General features: G+C 44.8%; 1 protein-coding gene across 2 annotated transcripts in view; it reads left to right on the top strand.

The window, feature by feature from the left end:
* The window catches only part of TULP4 (TUB like protein 4), a 787,154-nt gene that overhangs the window by 425,405 nt on the left and 343,119 nt on the right, over positions 1 to 18,630 (top strand). For both annotated transcript variants that reach the window (XM_085612155.1, XM_085612156.1), the window contains one exon: positions 12,387 to 12,548. In XM_085612155.1, the coding sequence (XP_085468281.1) occupies positions 12,387 to 12,548 (162 nt within the window). The remainder of the gene's footprint in view (positions 1 to 12,386; positions 12,549 to 18,630) is intronic.

The raw sequence follows: 18,630 nt of genomic DNA, 5'->3' as shown, positions 1-18,630 counted from the left end.
CATTGGAGGAGGTGTGGAAACAGCGCAACATGTTCAGGCCTAGCTCCCATGTCGTCCCTGTGAAGCCCGCGCCTGAATCTGGGTCTGGTCCGCGCTTCCCAGAGTTTCCCAGAGCCGAAGCGACCCCTGCCCAACTTTGAGAATTTTGTCAGGCCATTAATTCGAAAGATACTCTGACTGGTTCCATTGGTGGATCTGGATGAGCCCTGGCTCCGGCCGTGACATCACAACCTCCTCTGGGGACCATTTCTGTGGCCGCCAAACCCATTGTGATTCCCTACTCCGAAACGGTGTCAGACTGGCATTGCACTATGTCGGTTCTTACCAGGCCCACATTTTCCTGATGGGCCCTCTGAGAAACATGAATGGAGGGTACCGAAGGATCCCTATGGTTATTCTAACCCCTAGGAGAGTCCATTGCCGACAACAACTGGTATGAGGAGCTTGCTGAAGCCAGTGGTCTGGACACCTCATCAGACATTGGCCTCCTCTCTCCACCCATGGTTGCTATGGAGGAAAGGGCTTCCTTTGTGATGGTTAAGAGGGCTGCCGTGATCTTGGACCTGACATTGCCCACGGTGTAAATCAAGACAAGGTCTTGTCAGAGGTGCTTCAACCTGGGGTGTCCCTACCAGAACCCCTACTCCCCTTTAATGAAGCCCTCACTGAAGTTCTGCTCAGGGTCTGGGCCAATTCCTGCACAGCCACCCCTGCACAGGACTATCACCCGCCGCCATCGCCCTGCTTCCAGGGACTCAGCCTTCCTCACACAGCATCCCACCCCTGAGTCTCTAGTGGTCCAGGCCTCCACCTCCAAAATTAATCCTGGTGCGTTCCTTACTTCACCACTGGATAGGGAGTCCAAGAAGCTGGATACCTTTGGAAAGAGTATTTTCTCTTCCACCAGCCTTGCACCGCATGCTTATTGGACAGATATTCCCATTCTGTATGAGATACATTGTGCAAAAGCTGCCCGTGGTCTCGGAGGAGGTCTGAGGCATACTCTCCCAAGCTACTGCTGATGGCATTGAAGCAGCGAAGCTCACAATCAGATGCAGATGGGATACGACCGACTCACTGCGCAGAGATATTGCTTCCACAGTGGTGCTTTTACATCATGCCTGGCTGAGGACAGCAGGCTTTTTGAGGGTTGTCCAGGTATCCCTTATGGACATGCCCTTCGACAACACTCCCCTTTTTGGTGACAAGGTGGATTTGATGCTTGAACGTTTCCAGGATATTAGGGCCACCTCTAGGTAATTGGGGCTCACCATGGCCACGTGTCAACCGCATTCCGCCTACCTCTCCCTCTATGGCAATGGTGGGGACTTTCAGCCTGGTCATTTTCCTCTAGCCATCTGAGCCAGCAGGCACCTCAGTCCTTTCATTGCTGCGGACGCAGCTCCCACAAGTCTCATGGAACCCTATGCCGGAGATGTCCCCAAACAAAATAAATAAAAATTGACAAATGTTGCCATCAGTAGGGCCCCAGCCCCCATGGTGGTGTATATTTAAGGAGAGGTGGGCACAGTCTCTCTCCCCGAATCATTTTCGACGGTTGGACCCCACCCCGTGGCTCAATCAAGGTATTAAGGGGAGTATGCCATGTGACCTCCCCCCATCCCCCAGCCGTGTTTCGCCTTGCGGACCCCATCCTGTGGGGTCCAATATATTTAATAAGGGGAGGGGGCATGCGGCCAAGCCTTAAAATAAAGCTCCTTGGGACCCAATCCCCAGGACTGTCACTTTATTTAATGGGAAGGGGGGCCACACATTCCCCTTCCCTGAGCCTTTAATGGCCTCGCTTCCCTTAAAAAAAAAAAAGAAAAGAAAAATAGAAGGCCCTGGGGAATGGTGTCCCCGGGCCCTAATAAGGCCTGGGGGTGGGCCACGCGACGCCCTCCCCCTTTTTATTATGTATGGCTCCAGGCAATGGGGTCCTCGGGCCCAATGAGGCTTGTAGAGGGGGGCTACGCGCCCCCCTCCCCTTTCAAATAAGCTTGGCCAAAAAAAGCTTGTGTAGAGGAGCTGTGTGGCCCCCTCCCCTTTTACATTTCAGCACCAGGGCATGGGGTCCCAAGGGCCTAATAATGCTTGGGAGCACGCTCCCTCTCCTTTTTAGGTCTCGCCCATGCAGCTCGCATGCGCTGCATAGGAGGGCCTTTAGCCGTCGCGCTGCTCATTTTCAAGCACACACTCGTGCTTGTGGCAGCATCCACCCTGCGGGAGCGAGCAGCGGCGCGCATGCTAATTGGCTGTTGCTCGCTCCCTCAAGGGGAATGGTGCCGCAAGCACAAGTGTGCTTGAAATCAGCTGCTGCTTGTTTCGATCGCGCGCGCATCACTCGCGGGACGCTGCAGCGTCTTTCATTCTCATTATCTTTCCTTCTCCCCTTTTAATTTCTTCCCTAATAATTCCATAATTTCTTTCTTAAATCTGTCTTTCTGTTCCCTACATCCTTTCCATTACGCATTTTCTTTCACTCACGCCCTGGTGACACGATTTTGTATTATGCGCTTTTACATTTCTCGCCCAGCTCCTCCCCCTGTTTTCTTTATGTAAAGCGGTCATTTACCGCATACTAAAATGGTCATTTTCCTGCGATTCAATCGCTCTCGCTTACAATGTAAACAAATAATAGCGGTTTGCAGCAATCAAGGAAGACCGCGTAAAATATAGGATGGGGCTGCCAGTCCACCAACTTTCTGAATGCCTCACTGTGATGAGAACAGAGGGCTGTGACTTTTACTTGGGCAGAAAAAGGCCTCGCTCGTTTGCTTGGGAAACTCTCTTTATTGAACGGGCTTGGCCTTTTGCTGCCGCCTCCCTTTTAGAGGTATTTATGGCTTCTAAACTGCCGAGGCTTCCCTTGACTTTCAATGTACAAGTTTGGGCACTTTTTTTTTTCTTCACTTCTTTTCAGCTCCCTTTGTCCTGAAGAAAGGCATTGTGTTAGGTTTGCTCTGAAAAGCCAAACAGGGGAGGCTGGGCCCATTGAGGGGGATGCAGGGAGGGGCCTGGGGGCAGAACCCCTTCCAATTCTATCAGCTGCCTGAATGGCTATTTTACATAATTGCAGGGGGAACCTTCAAAGGGCCCTCTCCACTTGGAACCACATGGCGTCTGTTTGAGAGCCTTTCAGCCAGTGCTAAAAAAGGGCATGAATAAAATGGATGGAAAGAAGATGAGGTTTTGGCGTTTTTTCCCTTTTTTTTTTTGTTGACTTTTTTTATTATTTTGATTTTAAATTTACAATGATGACAAGCATGCTATACACAGCACAATAAAATAAAGAAAAGAACAAAAGAGGAAAGAGACTACAAAAACAAATCATCAGCCATCAAACCAATCCTTGAAAGGGGCCCAGATTCTAGCCCCGAACTCCCGCCTTTTCCTCCCCCTTAACAGAAAAACAGAGGACTCCAGGTTGTATAATGCTAACATCCTAGCTCTCCAATTAGAAAAAGTTGGAGCTTCCGGGCTAATCCACTGTGATGTAATGCATAGCCGAATCATTGCCATTGCTAGAAAAAGAAAAGCAGCCATATAACTTGAGCCCCCAATAGACCCATTGCCATCACAACCCATTATCACAAGTTCAGGGGAAATTTTGAACTGAATCTTTAACATCACATTGATAAATTGCTCGATCTCATGCATAAATAACCCCAGCTTAGGACACACATAAAACATATGCATTACATCCGCAGCCTGAAATCCACATCTAGCGCATCTATCGCCCTTCTGTCCCCCCCATTTTGCAATCTTAGCAGGAGTATAATATAGGTCGAACATGCTCATATAACATTGGGTCTGTAAACTGCCTGAAACTGAAATCCGACTTGCTAACTGTAGCGTGACCCTAATATCGACCCCTGTCCTACCAAATTTCCCATCCCACTTCAGATCCTGCGAGTCCAAATCATCCGGTAGACAGGATAAAAGATACTGATAGATCAAGCCTATTCTCACTTTCTTACGAGCCATTTCTATTATAGTTATATTCCCAAATTTACTAATCATCTCATTCCGGGGTTTTCCCAGAAAACTTCTAATCTGAAGATATTTAAAGAAATCATGGGTATGTAAATTGTACTTTTCCTTAAGAAAAGAAAAAGTAGATATTTCCCCTCCCGAACACAAATCCCCAATAACCTGCAATCCACGTAACTGCCATCGTAGAATGACTTGATCCTGGAAATTGATGGCAGCGTTCCAGCAGCGGAGAAGGGCGTATATGAGTTAATATTTGCGATTGCACACCTGCGGCGAATCTTCCGCCAAATCGTAAATGCAGCGTAGATCACTTTGAATCTTGTCTTTTTAAAATAACTAGGTTCTAGTATCTTTACTAGAATACTCTTAGCGGCGTCCCCCAGACCTATTTCATAAATAGTGGGCCTATTTGCTAAAGGGACATCTGCCCTACCCCCTACAAGAAGGATTCCAAAATGTTGCAGCATAGCTGACCAGTAATACATTAGCAGATTTGGGACCGCCCAACCCCCTCAGACTCTTGGGAGGCACATCAATTTAGCTGCTCTCCGTGCTCGACGATACCCCCAGAGAAATCTCGAACCGGCCCTCTCGGCGCTACTCAAAGACGCTAAAGAAAATTCTAACGGAATAGTTCTGAACAAATATAATAATTTCGGCAAGACTAACATTTTGAGAATATTGCAGCGACCATATAAGGAGAGATGCAAGTGATCCAATTTTCCGAGCTTCAAATTGATAGATTTGACCACTGGGAGCATATTAATATCAGGGATATCTGATACAGAAGCAGATATTTTAACCCCCCAAATAAGTTGCTACCGTAGTGACCCTCTGACCCTCATTGTCTCCCAGTCTCCTGTCTTGCATTCTTCCCTTCCTTCACACTCTTCCATCCATCTCTCCATCATTGAGTCTTTCCATCCATCCATCCATTCACAATGCTCTACAACACATATTAAAAACGTTAACAAACCCAATAGCTCTGTCTAAACACGTATAACGCCCCAAAGGCGAGACCTATTGGCTATGCCAATGCTTGTTTATTAAAGTTTGTCCAGGGGGTATGGGCTTCCCGGGGCTCAAAAAGACTCAGGAATGGGGCAAAGATTCTACATAAAACTTATCAAGTATTGTAAGCAGCCTTGAGTTATTAGACAGAATTGTCTCAGCATGACAACTTCTACATAACATAGAAGACTGTGTGCACCAGGTGCTAACCTATGTACGTGTGCTTGTTTTGCTTCAGAAGATGGGTTATCTGCAGGGTCACTGGAATTATGCGGCAGGGGAGGGCCAAATTATGCAGCAGGGTTGAGTAAATTATACAGCAAGAAAAGCCACATAATGGGATAGTATTACTTCATTGTTTTGTCATGTTTAAACTTGTTAACACTGTCTGGGCATTAGTTGCAACTCATTAGTACCAGTTTAACATCCAGACACAGCAATATGCTACAGAAAGGTGACCAGTTCAACTTTTGCAAAGGGCCTTGCACTGCACAGCAACATGCCACTGCTTTTTTGAGTAACGTTTGAACAGTTTGACCTAGAAACTATTTTTTTGGTTAACATCTGCAGATTATGCAGCAGATGATGGATTATGTGGCACATGCGTTAAATATATAATATATAATTATATAATTATGCGAAAATCGTCACACAATCTTATAATGCCAGTGGCCCTGGTTATCTGTAAAGTTTTCACCACAGTATGAATGCTGCTGGTAGTATGATCTTTAACACCTTCAGACCTTAGTTATCTTAAGTGAATAGTCACTCTTTGGACACGTTTTGCTACAGTGTACACTGCCCTTAGTAGGTACTTTTTAATACTCGGTGGTGCATTTCTCATGAGTTTTACTGCCTGCAAACAGTTTGGTACAGAGTAAACTCTCCCCATAGAGTAAACCGTGTTAACAGTACCCTTGTTTTTCACTCATATCCACTTCATTTCTCAATGAAGGTTGAGTGACTGTGATGGGTTCGATAAAGGTAAAGGCTGTCTCCATAGTAGGGCATTATAACAGGGCTTCAGTATCTGGAGGAACTTGGTTTTCCCTGAGAAGTTGTATACAGATTGAACACCGTGTGCAGTACAGGTCACCCTTTTATCTGTGGTTCATAATCAACATGATCTCTGCTACCCATGAAGTGTACGCTATAGGATCAATATTGCACAGAACACAAGCTTGCTTTACCTATGGTGGTTGTATGTATGAAATCAGTAATGATGCTTCATGTTATGCTGAGCTATTTTGCTCTTACTTTCATAGCTTTAATGCCATAAAGCAATGTGTACAAAAGAAACTTGAATGATGTCATCTGTGATGTCATTTGAGATGTCATCAGTGATGCCATACCAATGTCATAGCACATGTCATGGGTGATGTAATATGTGAAGTCATAAGCAGTGCATGGCGGGGGTGCAATTTATAGTTAGCTCTGCTAAGTATACTGGTGAATTTGTGGGGTTCTTTAAGTTCAAAACGTTAATGTTGTCACTGACATTCACCCAACTTACTACGTTACTTTAACTTTTAGTCTTTTTCCAGTGAGTTTCTAAGTTTAAATTTATTTATTTTTAAACAAAAAACAGATCTTTTCATCACACCTTTCTACAGCGTTGCTTTAAACTTTGTTTTTTCACTGTATATAGAATCTCTACGAAACTTTCTAAAAGTATTCCTATATATATAGTTATAGTTACCAGAAATAGGAATTCTTCAGATTTTTGCCCCTCAATAACTTTGCACCCATGTGACGAATCTCCTTGAAACTTTCTAACAGTATTCCTCATTGTACGTTGATGGAGGATGGAAAATTTGGTCTAGGGGGTGCAAAGGAAAAAAGGGGTAACAAATCAGATTTGGACCCCAGTTCTTTTTCATAAACTCTTTAAATTGGACATGGGGCCAATACTGCAGCACGGATTACAATGAACATTCACAGGGATGCAGAGTATACTATGTAAATTATCTTTTTTAGGTTTAGCCTACATTGCGCATGCACTGTCAGCGAAATGTATTATTTACACCAAAATAAGGTTAAAAATGGGCTTAGAACCTGCCTATTTCATCCCATTAGTTGGCTTCACATCACATACCTTTCCTACCTTTAGTTTTGTCAACTCCTCCTGTTCCTTCCTGCTTTCTTCAGGCCTTGCACTGATGGTCCTTTCTGTGAAGCACGAACCAAGTACATCTTCCTGTCTGTGGCCATTGTCCATCCACTGGCCTCAGACTCCTGCAGGTAACACATGGGGTTTGACCCATGAAAAAAATGTCACAGACAGATGTCTGTCTGACCCACACTTGGTTTGCCTCATGTGGCTGGGGTCGGACCACAACCCTAGGACTTGTGGTGACTGCAAGTCTGTGCATCGAAGACGATTCATGAGCGGCCGATGAGGCTCATGACTGTGCTGCAGAAGAAGGCTCCACGTCAATCCCATAGGAGATCTCTGGCCTGTAATCTGAGTCGGTTCCGCGGACAATCGCCATCCCGTTCCAAGTCATTGTCATCAAAGTCGGGTAAGTCCAGGTAGCACAAGAAGGACCATTTCCTAGCTGTGCTTCTAGGCTCCGTTCCTGCACTCCAATTGTGGAGCCGGCAACTGTGTCTGTTCCACGCTTCTGCAATTTCCCGAGAGCTGTCATAAATCTTGCCCAACTCAAGGAGCTTTGAGCCAACTGCTCCCTCTGAAACACCTTTGGGCCCCATGGAACTGAGAAGTGCCCTGGCTGGGTTACCGTTGGCTAGTTTGCACATGGCACTCTGGACTCCATCCAACGCTGTCCCCTGTGCCACCCGCGCTGCACGAAGAGGAACCTATTCTACTGCCCAACTCCAAGACAGCACTGCCCCGAGTTGAATTCAACGTCGGCAGCACCGTCAGGGCACCGCCAAAACGCTCTGGACTTGCCACCCCTAAATAGACCCTCTTTTTAGAAACTAGGGGATGATGAAAAGGGTTATGGCATTCTGGAGAACAACTCCTACCAGGAGGAGAACCTGTAAAGGAAGCTGGGTGACGCAAGTAGCCTGGACATCTCTCCAGACTCTGGCCTGATTTCCCGTCATGGCCACAGAGGAAGGTGCGTTTTTTGCGGTAGTGATGTGCAAGGCAGTGGAGATCCTTGATATACTGCTACTCTCTGTCAAAATCAAGACTAACGTCTTGGCAGAGGTGCTTTAACTTAGGGTTAGCTATGCAGAGCCTTTGCTGCCTTTTAATGAGTCCCTCAGCAAAGTTCTCTTGGGGGCCTGGGCCACACCCTGCATGGGAGCTCCGGCGCGCAGAATGATTACCTGTCGACATCGCCCGCTCCTGGAGACCCTATCTTCGTCTCAGCACCCCTGTCCCAAAAGCCTGGTAGTGCAGGCCTCAGCAGCGAAGGTCCACCCAAGCGCATTCCCTACTACCTTCCCGGATAGGGGATCGAAAAGGCTGGATACCTTTGGGAAGCAAATCTCTTCCAACAGCTTGACATTGTAGTCATTAAACACTGCATGTTATTTGAGCTGATACGTATGCGGCTTGTGGGACTCAGTTGTGCAGCTGCTGCCCATGCTTCCTAAAGAGGGCAGAACGATTCTTCACCAGGCATTTGTTGATGGGCGGGACTCAGTAAAGTTCACCGTTCGATGTGGAATGGACATCACTGACTCACTAGACAGGGCCATGGCCTCTACGGTGGCAGTCAGCCGCCATTCTTTGTTGGGTCCATGAGGGTTTCACGGAGTATCTAATTGTCTTTGAAAGATGACCTTTGAAGGCTCCTCTTTTCGGTGCCAAGGCTCTCCTTGGCGCTCGAGCGCTTCAAGGAGAGCCGGGTTGCCGCCTGATCCCTGGGCCTTTCCTTTAGTTCCTGGCAACAGTCCTTTCGCCTCTAATGTGGCCAAGACCGGGGCTTACCTCCCCAGGCCAGCAGACTTCCCAGTCCTTTTGTGGGCTTTGATGCAGATCCCACAGAGGATGCGGGACCCAAACTCAGGGTCCTGTCCAGTTTCCCGACAGCTGCTGCAACCTTCAATCCTCTTTAACAGGTCCTCATCTCAGCTCATTCATCCGTTGGAGTAAGTGCTCCAAAATGTTCCATAGGGTTATGACATTTGATTTCTGGAAACCCCACTTACTTTGCCATCAGTCACAGAAAGGCTGACAAAGGACCATCTCTTTTTGCTCCGTCATGAAGTGACGGCTTTGCTTGCTGGCCAAACTAGTCATCGAGATGGTGCCAGTATAAGAAGTAGGATGCCATTGTTATTCCCACTACTTTCTGGTGCCAATAAAGAATATATGCCTCCGTCCTATACTAGATCTTCGCTCTCTCAATGCATTTCTTCAGAAAGAGAAATTCAGGATGCTCACATTCGTTCTGGTTTTGTCTACCCTGGAGACTGGATGGGAGCTGTGGAACTTCAGGATGCGTATTTCCACATTTGTGCCCTGCAGGATCACAAGCGTTCCCTGTGCTTCATGGTAGACTACTTTAGCTGTTGCAGGTGGGCTCGACCCAGGCAGTCGTCGCCCACTCCAGACTACGGGAAACCTTCTGCACTTGCTGGGTTTCACTATCAACATGCCAAAGTCATACCAGACTCCTCCTTATACGCCTCCTTTGATCAGACCCAATTTGGACACTGTGCTGTCCCACGCCTCCACTTCAGAGCAGAGAGTCCAGGACTGTCGAGCTATGATTCTGAACTTTCACCCTCCGTTCTGGATTTTGGTGAAACGGACTCCGAGACTGCTGGGTCTTGTAGCCTTCTGCATCCTGCTGGTGAAGCACACTCAATGGTATATGTGGGTTCTGCAGTGGGATCTAGAATCGTAGTGGGCACATCCTGGTCAGGATTTTGGAGGAGATGTGCATTGGTGGTTGACGGACTGTGATTGGATCGGTGGGAACCCCTCTCTCTTCCTCACCTAGAGGTGACAGGGGTGACCAATGCATCACTTGTGGGTTGGGGAGAACATCTGGGAAGGGTGGAGATCTGAGTACTCTGGTCTTTGATGCAGAGCTGGGATTCCGTCAGTCTTCTAGAGCTGAGGGCCATCCTGTTGGCATTGAAGGCCCTCCTTCCATCCATCAAGGGAAGGGTGGCTCAGTTGTTCATGCACAATAACACTGCCATGTGGTATTGCAGCAAACAGGGTGAGGTGGGGTCGTGGACCTGCACCTCAGGGCTTGGCTGGAGCGCCAGGACATCGCCCTGGTCATGCAACGCCTGGCGGGATCTCTGAATGCCATGAACACAAACCTAGCCGCCGATGCCCCACGGATCACTAAATGTGTCTACATCCAAGGGTGGCCCTAGGTCTCTTCCGATATTGGGGAGATCTTTGGCTCGATCTATCGCCACTTCTGAGAAGTGCAACGTCAGCACTTCTGCACATTGGAATTCCAAAGTGATTCTTGCTTGTAGACTCATTGCGCCTAGTCTGGAATTTGGTAGTACTGTACACCTTTTCGCTGATTCCGGTCCTGCCACGAGCTCTCAATAAGATCAAGACTGACTGGGCCCAAGTCACCTTAGTGGTTCCTTACTGGGCAAGTAGAGGTTGGTATTCCGATCCCCTGAGCATGAACATCCAAACTCCGATCAGGCTGCTTTCTGGAGGATCTTCAGTAGCAGCAACTGGACAGGATTATGCACCAAACCTGCACACATCCAACTTCATGCATGGAGATTGAGCAGCTGCTGTTGAATGCTTTTGATCTTCCGCCTGAGATCTCTGATGTCATTATAGCAGCCAGGCATCTCTCAACGAAAATTGTATACTCCTGTCATTGGGACAAATTTGAGGCTTGGTGTTCATTCCGTAATGCTGATCTACTTTCTGCCTCCTTGTCGGAGGTGCTGTTGTTTGTGCTGTTGTTAGTCTGACAATGCCTTGGGTACTTTTAAAAGTTATCTTTCCACCATCTCAAATTTTAAGAGGTTACCGTATCAGCCTCACTGTTAAATTCACGTTTCCTTAAGGGCCTGCATCTCACCTACGCCTTTTGTGATGCTCTAATGGGTCCTGAATCTGGCTCTGACGTTTCTTATTTGTTCCCTATTTGAACCCCTACGTAGCTGTCCTCTGCAGCTCCCGATCTTCAGGACAGTACTCTTAGTTGTTGTTGCATCGGCCAGAAGGATCAGTGAACTTCAAGCACTTAGTTTACACCTCTATACACCAGCTTCTAACCAGACAAACTGGTTCTTTCGATTTGTGTTTCCTTTTTCCTGAAAGTGGTGACTCCTTTCTACTTAGACCAAAGCATCCTTCTGTCTACATTTCCCCCCCCATCCTTTTCATCAAGAGGAGAAGCTCTATCGGTTGGACGTAAAAATAATCCTTTTTTTTACATCAGTCGCACTGAAGAACACAGAGGATCAGCTCTTCATTGGATTTGTTGGATTAAAAAAAGAGACAGCGGTGCAGAAACTGGTCATCTCTCGATGGATTGTACTCTGCATCACAATTTGCTAAACACTAGATAAATAGTAGCCTCCTGAAGGCTTGCGGGACCATTCCACAAGGCCAAGGCCGCTACTACTGCGTTAGCACACGGAGTACTTGTCCTGGACATCTGCCTAGCTGCCAGGTGGGTGTCACTCCACACATTAACAAAGCACACAGCTTGGACAGTCAGGCCTGTCTTGATGAGCATTTTGACAGTTCGGTCCCCCTGGACCTGGTTTGAGCCATTCTCAGACCCACCACTAGGAAAGTATTGACTGGGTATCTATTCTGAGGTGAGAAATCTGCGGTTAGAAGCCTCTACCAGAAGAACAAGTTACTTACTTTCTGTAATGCTTTTTCTTTTTAGAGACTCAATCTAACTGCAGATTCCTCACTGACCCTTCCATACCCCTCGATCTGCGAATGGGGCTCTTCACCTGAAAGCCCTTCTTAGTTTCTGCACACTGGTCAGACATCATTCAGTTATGGCGCTGCATTTTTTTTAGCAGAAATGGTCCCAAAAGAAACTGATGCCAGCGTGCCGGGGTGACGCCTCTATATTCAAGAAGACAATGGTTTGGGTAAGTAAATGTGTGGTATGAGATACTGGTGCACTTAAGAGTAATCTCTTATTCCTGGGCAATAATCTGCAAAGTCATACAACATAATTCACAGACGTGCATAACTTATGACACTAGAATGAGAGAAAGACTAGATCAGGCGAGGCTGTCCACCACCACACACCCTTCTACTTGATTTCTGCACTTTGATTGGACTTCCATTTCTGCACTTTGTCTAGCTAAAACATCTCAGCCACTTCCTTTCCTAGATTAGTAGACTGAAAGCTTACCTGAACAGCCGGATCTTGACCTGAAGGAAGAAAAATGCAACTTTTCAACCATCTGAGACATTTGTTTGTGTCTCCTTTCAGGTGAGTGACTTCACCTGGAGCCATGATGGTACGCAGGCTCTCATCTCCTACAGGGATGGATTTGTGCTGGTCGGTTCCGTGAGTGGACAGAGGCATTGGTCTTCAGAAATTAACCTGGAAAGCCAGATCACATGCGGGATATGGACACCGGATGACCAGCAGGTAATTGTTTTTCTCAGGTTCTCTCATTTTTCTTTCTGAGCTGACACAATGGTATACCTATTGTTTTAGGCAAATGCAGGCTAATGATATTTCTCTAGATATATTTTAGGATTGTGAGACATATTCTCCTGACTATTGAATACCATTTTGTTTTTTGTGGTAATGTGTTCCATTGAATTTCCTTTTCAGTAAACCTCCTTGAAAATCTTGAAAAGCAAATGTACTGGACTCAAGCGTTAACTTACATATGATGACATGGGGCTGATCGGTCCCGATCTAGAGTGGATCTGCCATAATAGCTCGGGTGGGACTGTTTCTTTTGAAACAGTACCAAAAACAATGCACATATGATTGATCCATATATTTGTTGGCTCACATGAACTAAATATGATGGAATGCTCCCAGAGGTAGTGCCTTCAGTTCAGAATGATTCAAAACTTTCCATTCATCACGTTTTTATAGGAAATATATGCAAGTGATATCACAGCACTCTGTAGGTACTTTTAGTCCAAAGAATCAGGATCACGGTGAATTCAATTCAAGTCCTGTTTATTGTTTGTGACTTGAAATCTTCAGTAATAAAGTGACATTGAAAGGCACAGCCAGCACGTGTTTTGCCACCCCGTCACTTCAAGACTGCCAAAGTTGTACAATACAATAAAAAGACATCAAAACCTTCATACCCTTATATGTAGAGTCACAGCTAATAGGCAGGGACTGACATGTTTAATAAAAGTGAAAAATAGAGAAAGTAAGGATCAAAAATGTCCCGAAAGAATAACCGTAGATAATGCACCCTAGTACGTGCTGGTGTTATGGAGGAAAAGTTGTAAGGATTGGAAAGAACAAGGATTGAGTCAATCATTCCTACGTGCAGGCAAGCTGAAATGGTCAATTCCATTAATGCCTGTTTTCCATGGTAAACATGTGGAGCTGTAGGTGCAAAAGGATCCCCGTCCCCCACAAGTACACATGCAGAGTTGAAATGAGAATTAGAGGAAGCGCACACACCTCTTCATGTAAGAGAAAATGCCAGAATCCAATAGGGCTAAAAGGTATGTAAGCCAGTTTCGACTTTATTTTAGGGGTCAGAGCACACACACTGGCACTGGATAACAATGTCCAAGTGTTAGTGTTCACAATTAACAGTAAGTGAGCCACAAAAAATGAAAAACAGGGTGTGATCACACAAAAAATGGTCACTTTACAATAAGCTTTAAAAGTAAATATAAGCACTTTGAATTGATTCCTCTTAAGTATAGGAAGCCAGTGTAAATGTTTTTTAGTGGAAAGAAATGGAATGAGGGAGGGGAATGGCTAGAATTAATTATGTTGCAGCATTCTGTACAATCTGGAGCCAGTGGAGAGGGTATTTCAAGGAATCCACTAGCATATTTCCAATAGCCAAGTCTGGAAGTGATAAGTGTGTGAATCAATGTTTTTCAAGTAGCAATAGGAAAAAAGTCAAAACATTTTTTGACAGATTTTGGTAGCAAACTTCATGTGACTTCTACTATTGCAGCCTGTTCAAAAGTAGGTGATGATCCACTACGATACCAAGATTCATAGCAGAAATGTTGGGGACAGGAGAAATTCCAAGCTCGTTTGGGCAAAAGGCTTGAGACCATATTTAGTTGGGATGACCAAAGATAAGGATGTCAGTTTTTTCTGAATTAAATTTTACACAACTGTCTGTGATAAAAGTCGCTACTCTGTAGAGGCATAGCTAGAAATTGATCTGCACATAATCTACGTTCTTCAATATTGGGATGATCAACTGGATGTCCTTAGCATACGATATGATGTCCAGACCGAAGAACTGCACTATCTCATCAGGGGGGCCATGTGCATGTTAAATAATGTGGGTATAAAAGCCGATCTCTGAGGTACACTGTGCATGTGGTCTGGGGTTTGAAAGAAGCCATTGGATACTGTACGAGTGTGCTTTCTCTGGTCAGTAAGGAGCAATTTCATTTGTGAGAAGTGCCACAGATCCCGAGTGAAGGTTAAGAAGGCTAGAATGAGACAGTGTATTGGAGGCAGCTGAGAGGTCGAGAAGTACAAGTGCTGTTGAGCCTCCCTGGTCTAATATAGCTGGAATGGATTCCTCTTTCAAGTTGGAATGGATCTGTCAGATATTCATTGACCGGTCCCCTTGATATGGGGTGTCCTTAGTAGAGGTTGGATGTTTGTTTTTAAAGATCAATCATAATTTCACTTGTGTCTCTCAAAAATATTCTCTCATTCAAACACCTTTGATTTTACTGAAACTGCAACTGTGGCAGTGACTTTGTTTCAGCCAAATCAGTTATGCAGGTAAATTTCCTAATGTTCTCAGCTTCCTCCTTTGTCTCATTCACTCAGAGTTGATGCAAGTCCCAGATTCTGGAACAAAGTTTATTGTTGATGTTAAGTCGACTGGTCTATATTGGCCACATTATGTTCTGTGTTTCAGGTTTTCCAGAATATGGGATATTGTGGTTTCTCTCAAGAATGGGAAGACCTCACCTGACACCACAAAGGAAGTGAATTTACTGAAGATTGGCATATTTGCAGAGTCAGGCTTCTTTACAGTAAACATTTCAGTGATGAAGCTATCAAGACAGGCCCTTTCAGCTTGAGCGACCTAATTGTATTACAATCTCCATCTTTATGGCAATACACAAATCATTCATCTTTACTTGAGTAACAGTAGATGCAGACATAGTATCCTGGTAACCCAGAAGACCTTTATCTGGTGGATCTGATGAAGCAGTTCTGCTTATCTTGTAAGCTATCAAATCCCCTGAGTATATTTGAGCCTTCGTTTTGTTAGTTTGAAAAATTAACTGTTTACCTTGTTGGTTTCATTTGTTATAATATGTTTATGTTGCTTTTGTTGATCACAATATGGCTTTGTAGAATAGTATGATATTTTTGACCCATAACCGCACAAACCCTCTGGCATATTCTTGTTCAGCCAATGAATTTATAAAGGAATTAAATATCTCCCTTTCTGTAGGTGCTCAAAAGTTATTCTAAGTTTTTCAGCTTCCATGGCTATTAAATGGCATCGGATTACAGCCTTGATTGTGTCCAGGCTCATGTTGCTGGAACTATAAGCATTCATTTTGATACAGAATTTCATATGAAGTAAAGGGTCTTTTATTATAAAGTATCTTAGACTTTGGAATTCCTTCTGAGAGTCAGTGACCTCTGCAGAAGAATTGGAACATGGTCTTAGATTGTGATGTTTCGAATTGAGGCCCATTCGAGTGAGGAACTTGGCGAAGCTGAGGGAAAATAATAAATTGATCCTTGGATAGTGGTGGTTGACCTCAGACTAGAGATAATAGTTTCTGCACTTTGGTCTGTCATGGTGTCATCTATCAGCAAGATTTTGTGTGTTGGTTGAGTTTGTCCAGTGTACTCCCCACGAGAAAATAGGACTCCAGACTCCTATTAACTTTAGACAACACAGCATGGACTACGAGAGTCACTCTGGTACCTCTAGTTCAGCTGCTAATTGTTAAAACAAGATTCATATATATAAATATGTGGGTGTATATATGTATATGTATATATATATATATATATATATATATCCAGAACTCGTCCTACAATCCCGAATGTTGGAAAGGACGAAGCAAACCCAAATTAAGTGCTTTTAGAATTTATTCCGTGCCCTGCACCGCCGCCATATATATATATATGATCAAGGGCTCTGGGTGGCCCTAAACGCGTAATGGCGGCATAAGCAAAAATAAACATCTGAATGCACGAAATAAGTGGAGTCCGTTCCGTTCTTTTTGGGAAAAACAAAAGAAGGAGTATTGCAATATATATATATACACACGTGTGTGTAGTTTTGCACTTTATGTAACCATTTAGGCACTTCAGAGGGATTGATGAGGAATACAACAAAGTTTGTCCAGAAGAAAAGCAATAGATGGAGAAAGTCAGGTAGGGTTGTTGCTCCAACCAGATTGTGGTCCCTGTTCATAAGGCAGCTCTGTTAGAAAGAGAGACTATATGACTCCTTTTTCAAGGGTTTCCTGAAACAAGATTTGGTGTGCTTCTCAAGGAGGGCCTGATGGCATTTACAATCTTAGGCCTTGCAAGCCAGGGATCTTCCTCTGTTTTTCATCTTTTTGAAAGGGGATTGATAAATCAAGTTAGCAGCTGATCAGTGGTGATTTCCTTCTAGGGTCTGGTGTGAAGATCGTTTCTACATGTTTTTATAATGTTTTCGCTAGAAGACTTTGTGAAAGGTGCAGAGAACCTTGAATTTTATGTGGGTTTGATTGGAAGCAAGTTTATGGCCTGATATTGTGATATTTTTAATTGAGACTCCCCACTTGTTTTTTATAGAATTAAATCAATTTTAGTCAGAAGTGTGATGGTGGTGTTTCTCTTGCAGTGGCGGCTGGCATGTATTGAGGGTGGTGAGCAGGCGGCACAGATAAAAGAATAAAAAATGTACCTTCGCTTATTGCAGCGCAACGTCCTCCTCCCTTGGATGTCTTCTGGAAGCTGCAGACCGGAAACCTGCACTACTCAATCCTGGCGAACCTCTCACAGCATGAGAGAAGCATCAGGATTGTAGGGTGTGGCCTCACTCATCGCTCTCAAGATCACTGGAGGCCTGTGCTTTCTGCAACCCAGCTGTCTAATACCGATAGGTTAGAGAAGTTTAAAATGCACATGTGTGGCTGGCCGTCCCAAGACGTCTGGCAAAAGAGAGATGCGCATTTTAACGCGTACAGCTCCCTGCCACTCTGCAGCTCTGGCCCCGCCCCGTCATGACACTTAGTTCGGGACGGGTTGCTAAAAAATAAAATGGTAATAAATAACTTTATCACCATTTTATTTGTCAGCTCTTGGCTGGTGGGGCGACACTCCGCTGGAATGGAGCAGCCGCCCCTGTTTTCTTCTCTTTCTGAAATTAGATTGTAGCAGTTCCATCCAGATACTAACTTCCTCCTACCCCCTGATCCATCCAGAGAAGCTTCCAAGAGACTCTGGTCTATTTACAGATCTGAAGGACTGATTATTCTTTCAGTACACTAGAGAATGTATGAAAATATCTGTATATGTGTTTTCACAATCTTTAACGACTTAATGTATTTATCCCCAACTTATAAACTGTGTACCTTCGATTAGACTACTTTAAATAAAGTTGTTTGGAAAGTAAGAATTTGATGCAGAAAGTGCTTAGAGGCTAATTGTAATGGTACCTAAAAGATGGTTTTCTTGAAGCAGGGCTACCCCTACAGCCTGCTGAGTAAAGGGGTTAAATTCACAGCAGTTTGTTTGAAAAGTTGAAATCCTTGGTGTTGAGTCTCGGGTATGCCATTTTCAAACCGTTCAAAACTCCCAGCATTCATGTACCTGAGCGGAAAATAGAAAGTGCTGTCCGTATGCAAATATCACAGACACCATTGTTTTTTGTTGTTGTTGTTTTTATTTAGTTTTCATCTTATATTCACTTGCATGCACCTTAACACAATGCACATTAATGCTACTTTTCTTAGCGATACATTCAGAATTACTCCAGTCATGCGCCTTGCACAATTATACATTAGTCTTCTACATCTCCGCTGGAAGACGCTATCGCACTTCCAAGCAAGGAAACAAATTGTCTGCACAATTCAACTTTCTGAGCATAAACATTGAACTATCACTAGCTATCTATTCAGTATTCGTCAGCCATTGTAACACTACGACGGCCGCTAACTAGTAGGCTGACAGCGGGTATGCAAGCTACCCACTCAGTGGTTCAGTCCTCTCTCAGGTCCACTTGCTCTCCCCTTCTAGCAATAATGAACCTTTCAAGTACCAGCAATTTACCTCAAAAGATACCTAGACAGTTGCCCAGTTATCCTCCATAGGTCGATTGTGTAGTCCCCTTTTCTCTTTCTCTCAAGGCAGACTCCTGCGCGATCGCCCACCGCTCTACCTCCCTCTTTCACTGGCAACGGGGAGGCCCTTGAGGTGATCTACAATGCACTAAGGCTAGGTATAGGCAGGCTGTGATCAGAATGTTTGTTCGCTAAAATTTCACCATTAACTAACAGAATTTGTGCAAGAAAAGTGCATTATT

Source organism: Triturus cristatus, chromosome 6, assembly GCF_964204655.1.
Source record: "Triturus cristatus chromosome 6, aTriCri1.1, whole genome shotgun sequence".
In the NCBI taxonomy this organism is placed as follows: Eukaryota; Metazoa; Chordata; class Amphibia; order Caudata; family Salamandridae; genus Triturus; species Triturus cristatus.
This window is presented reverse-complemented; position numbering and strand designations above follow the sequence as displayed.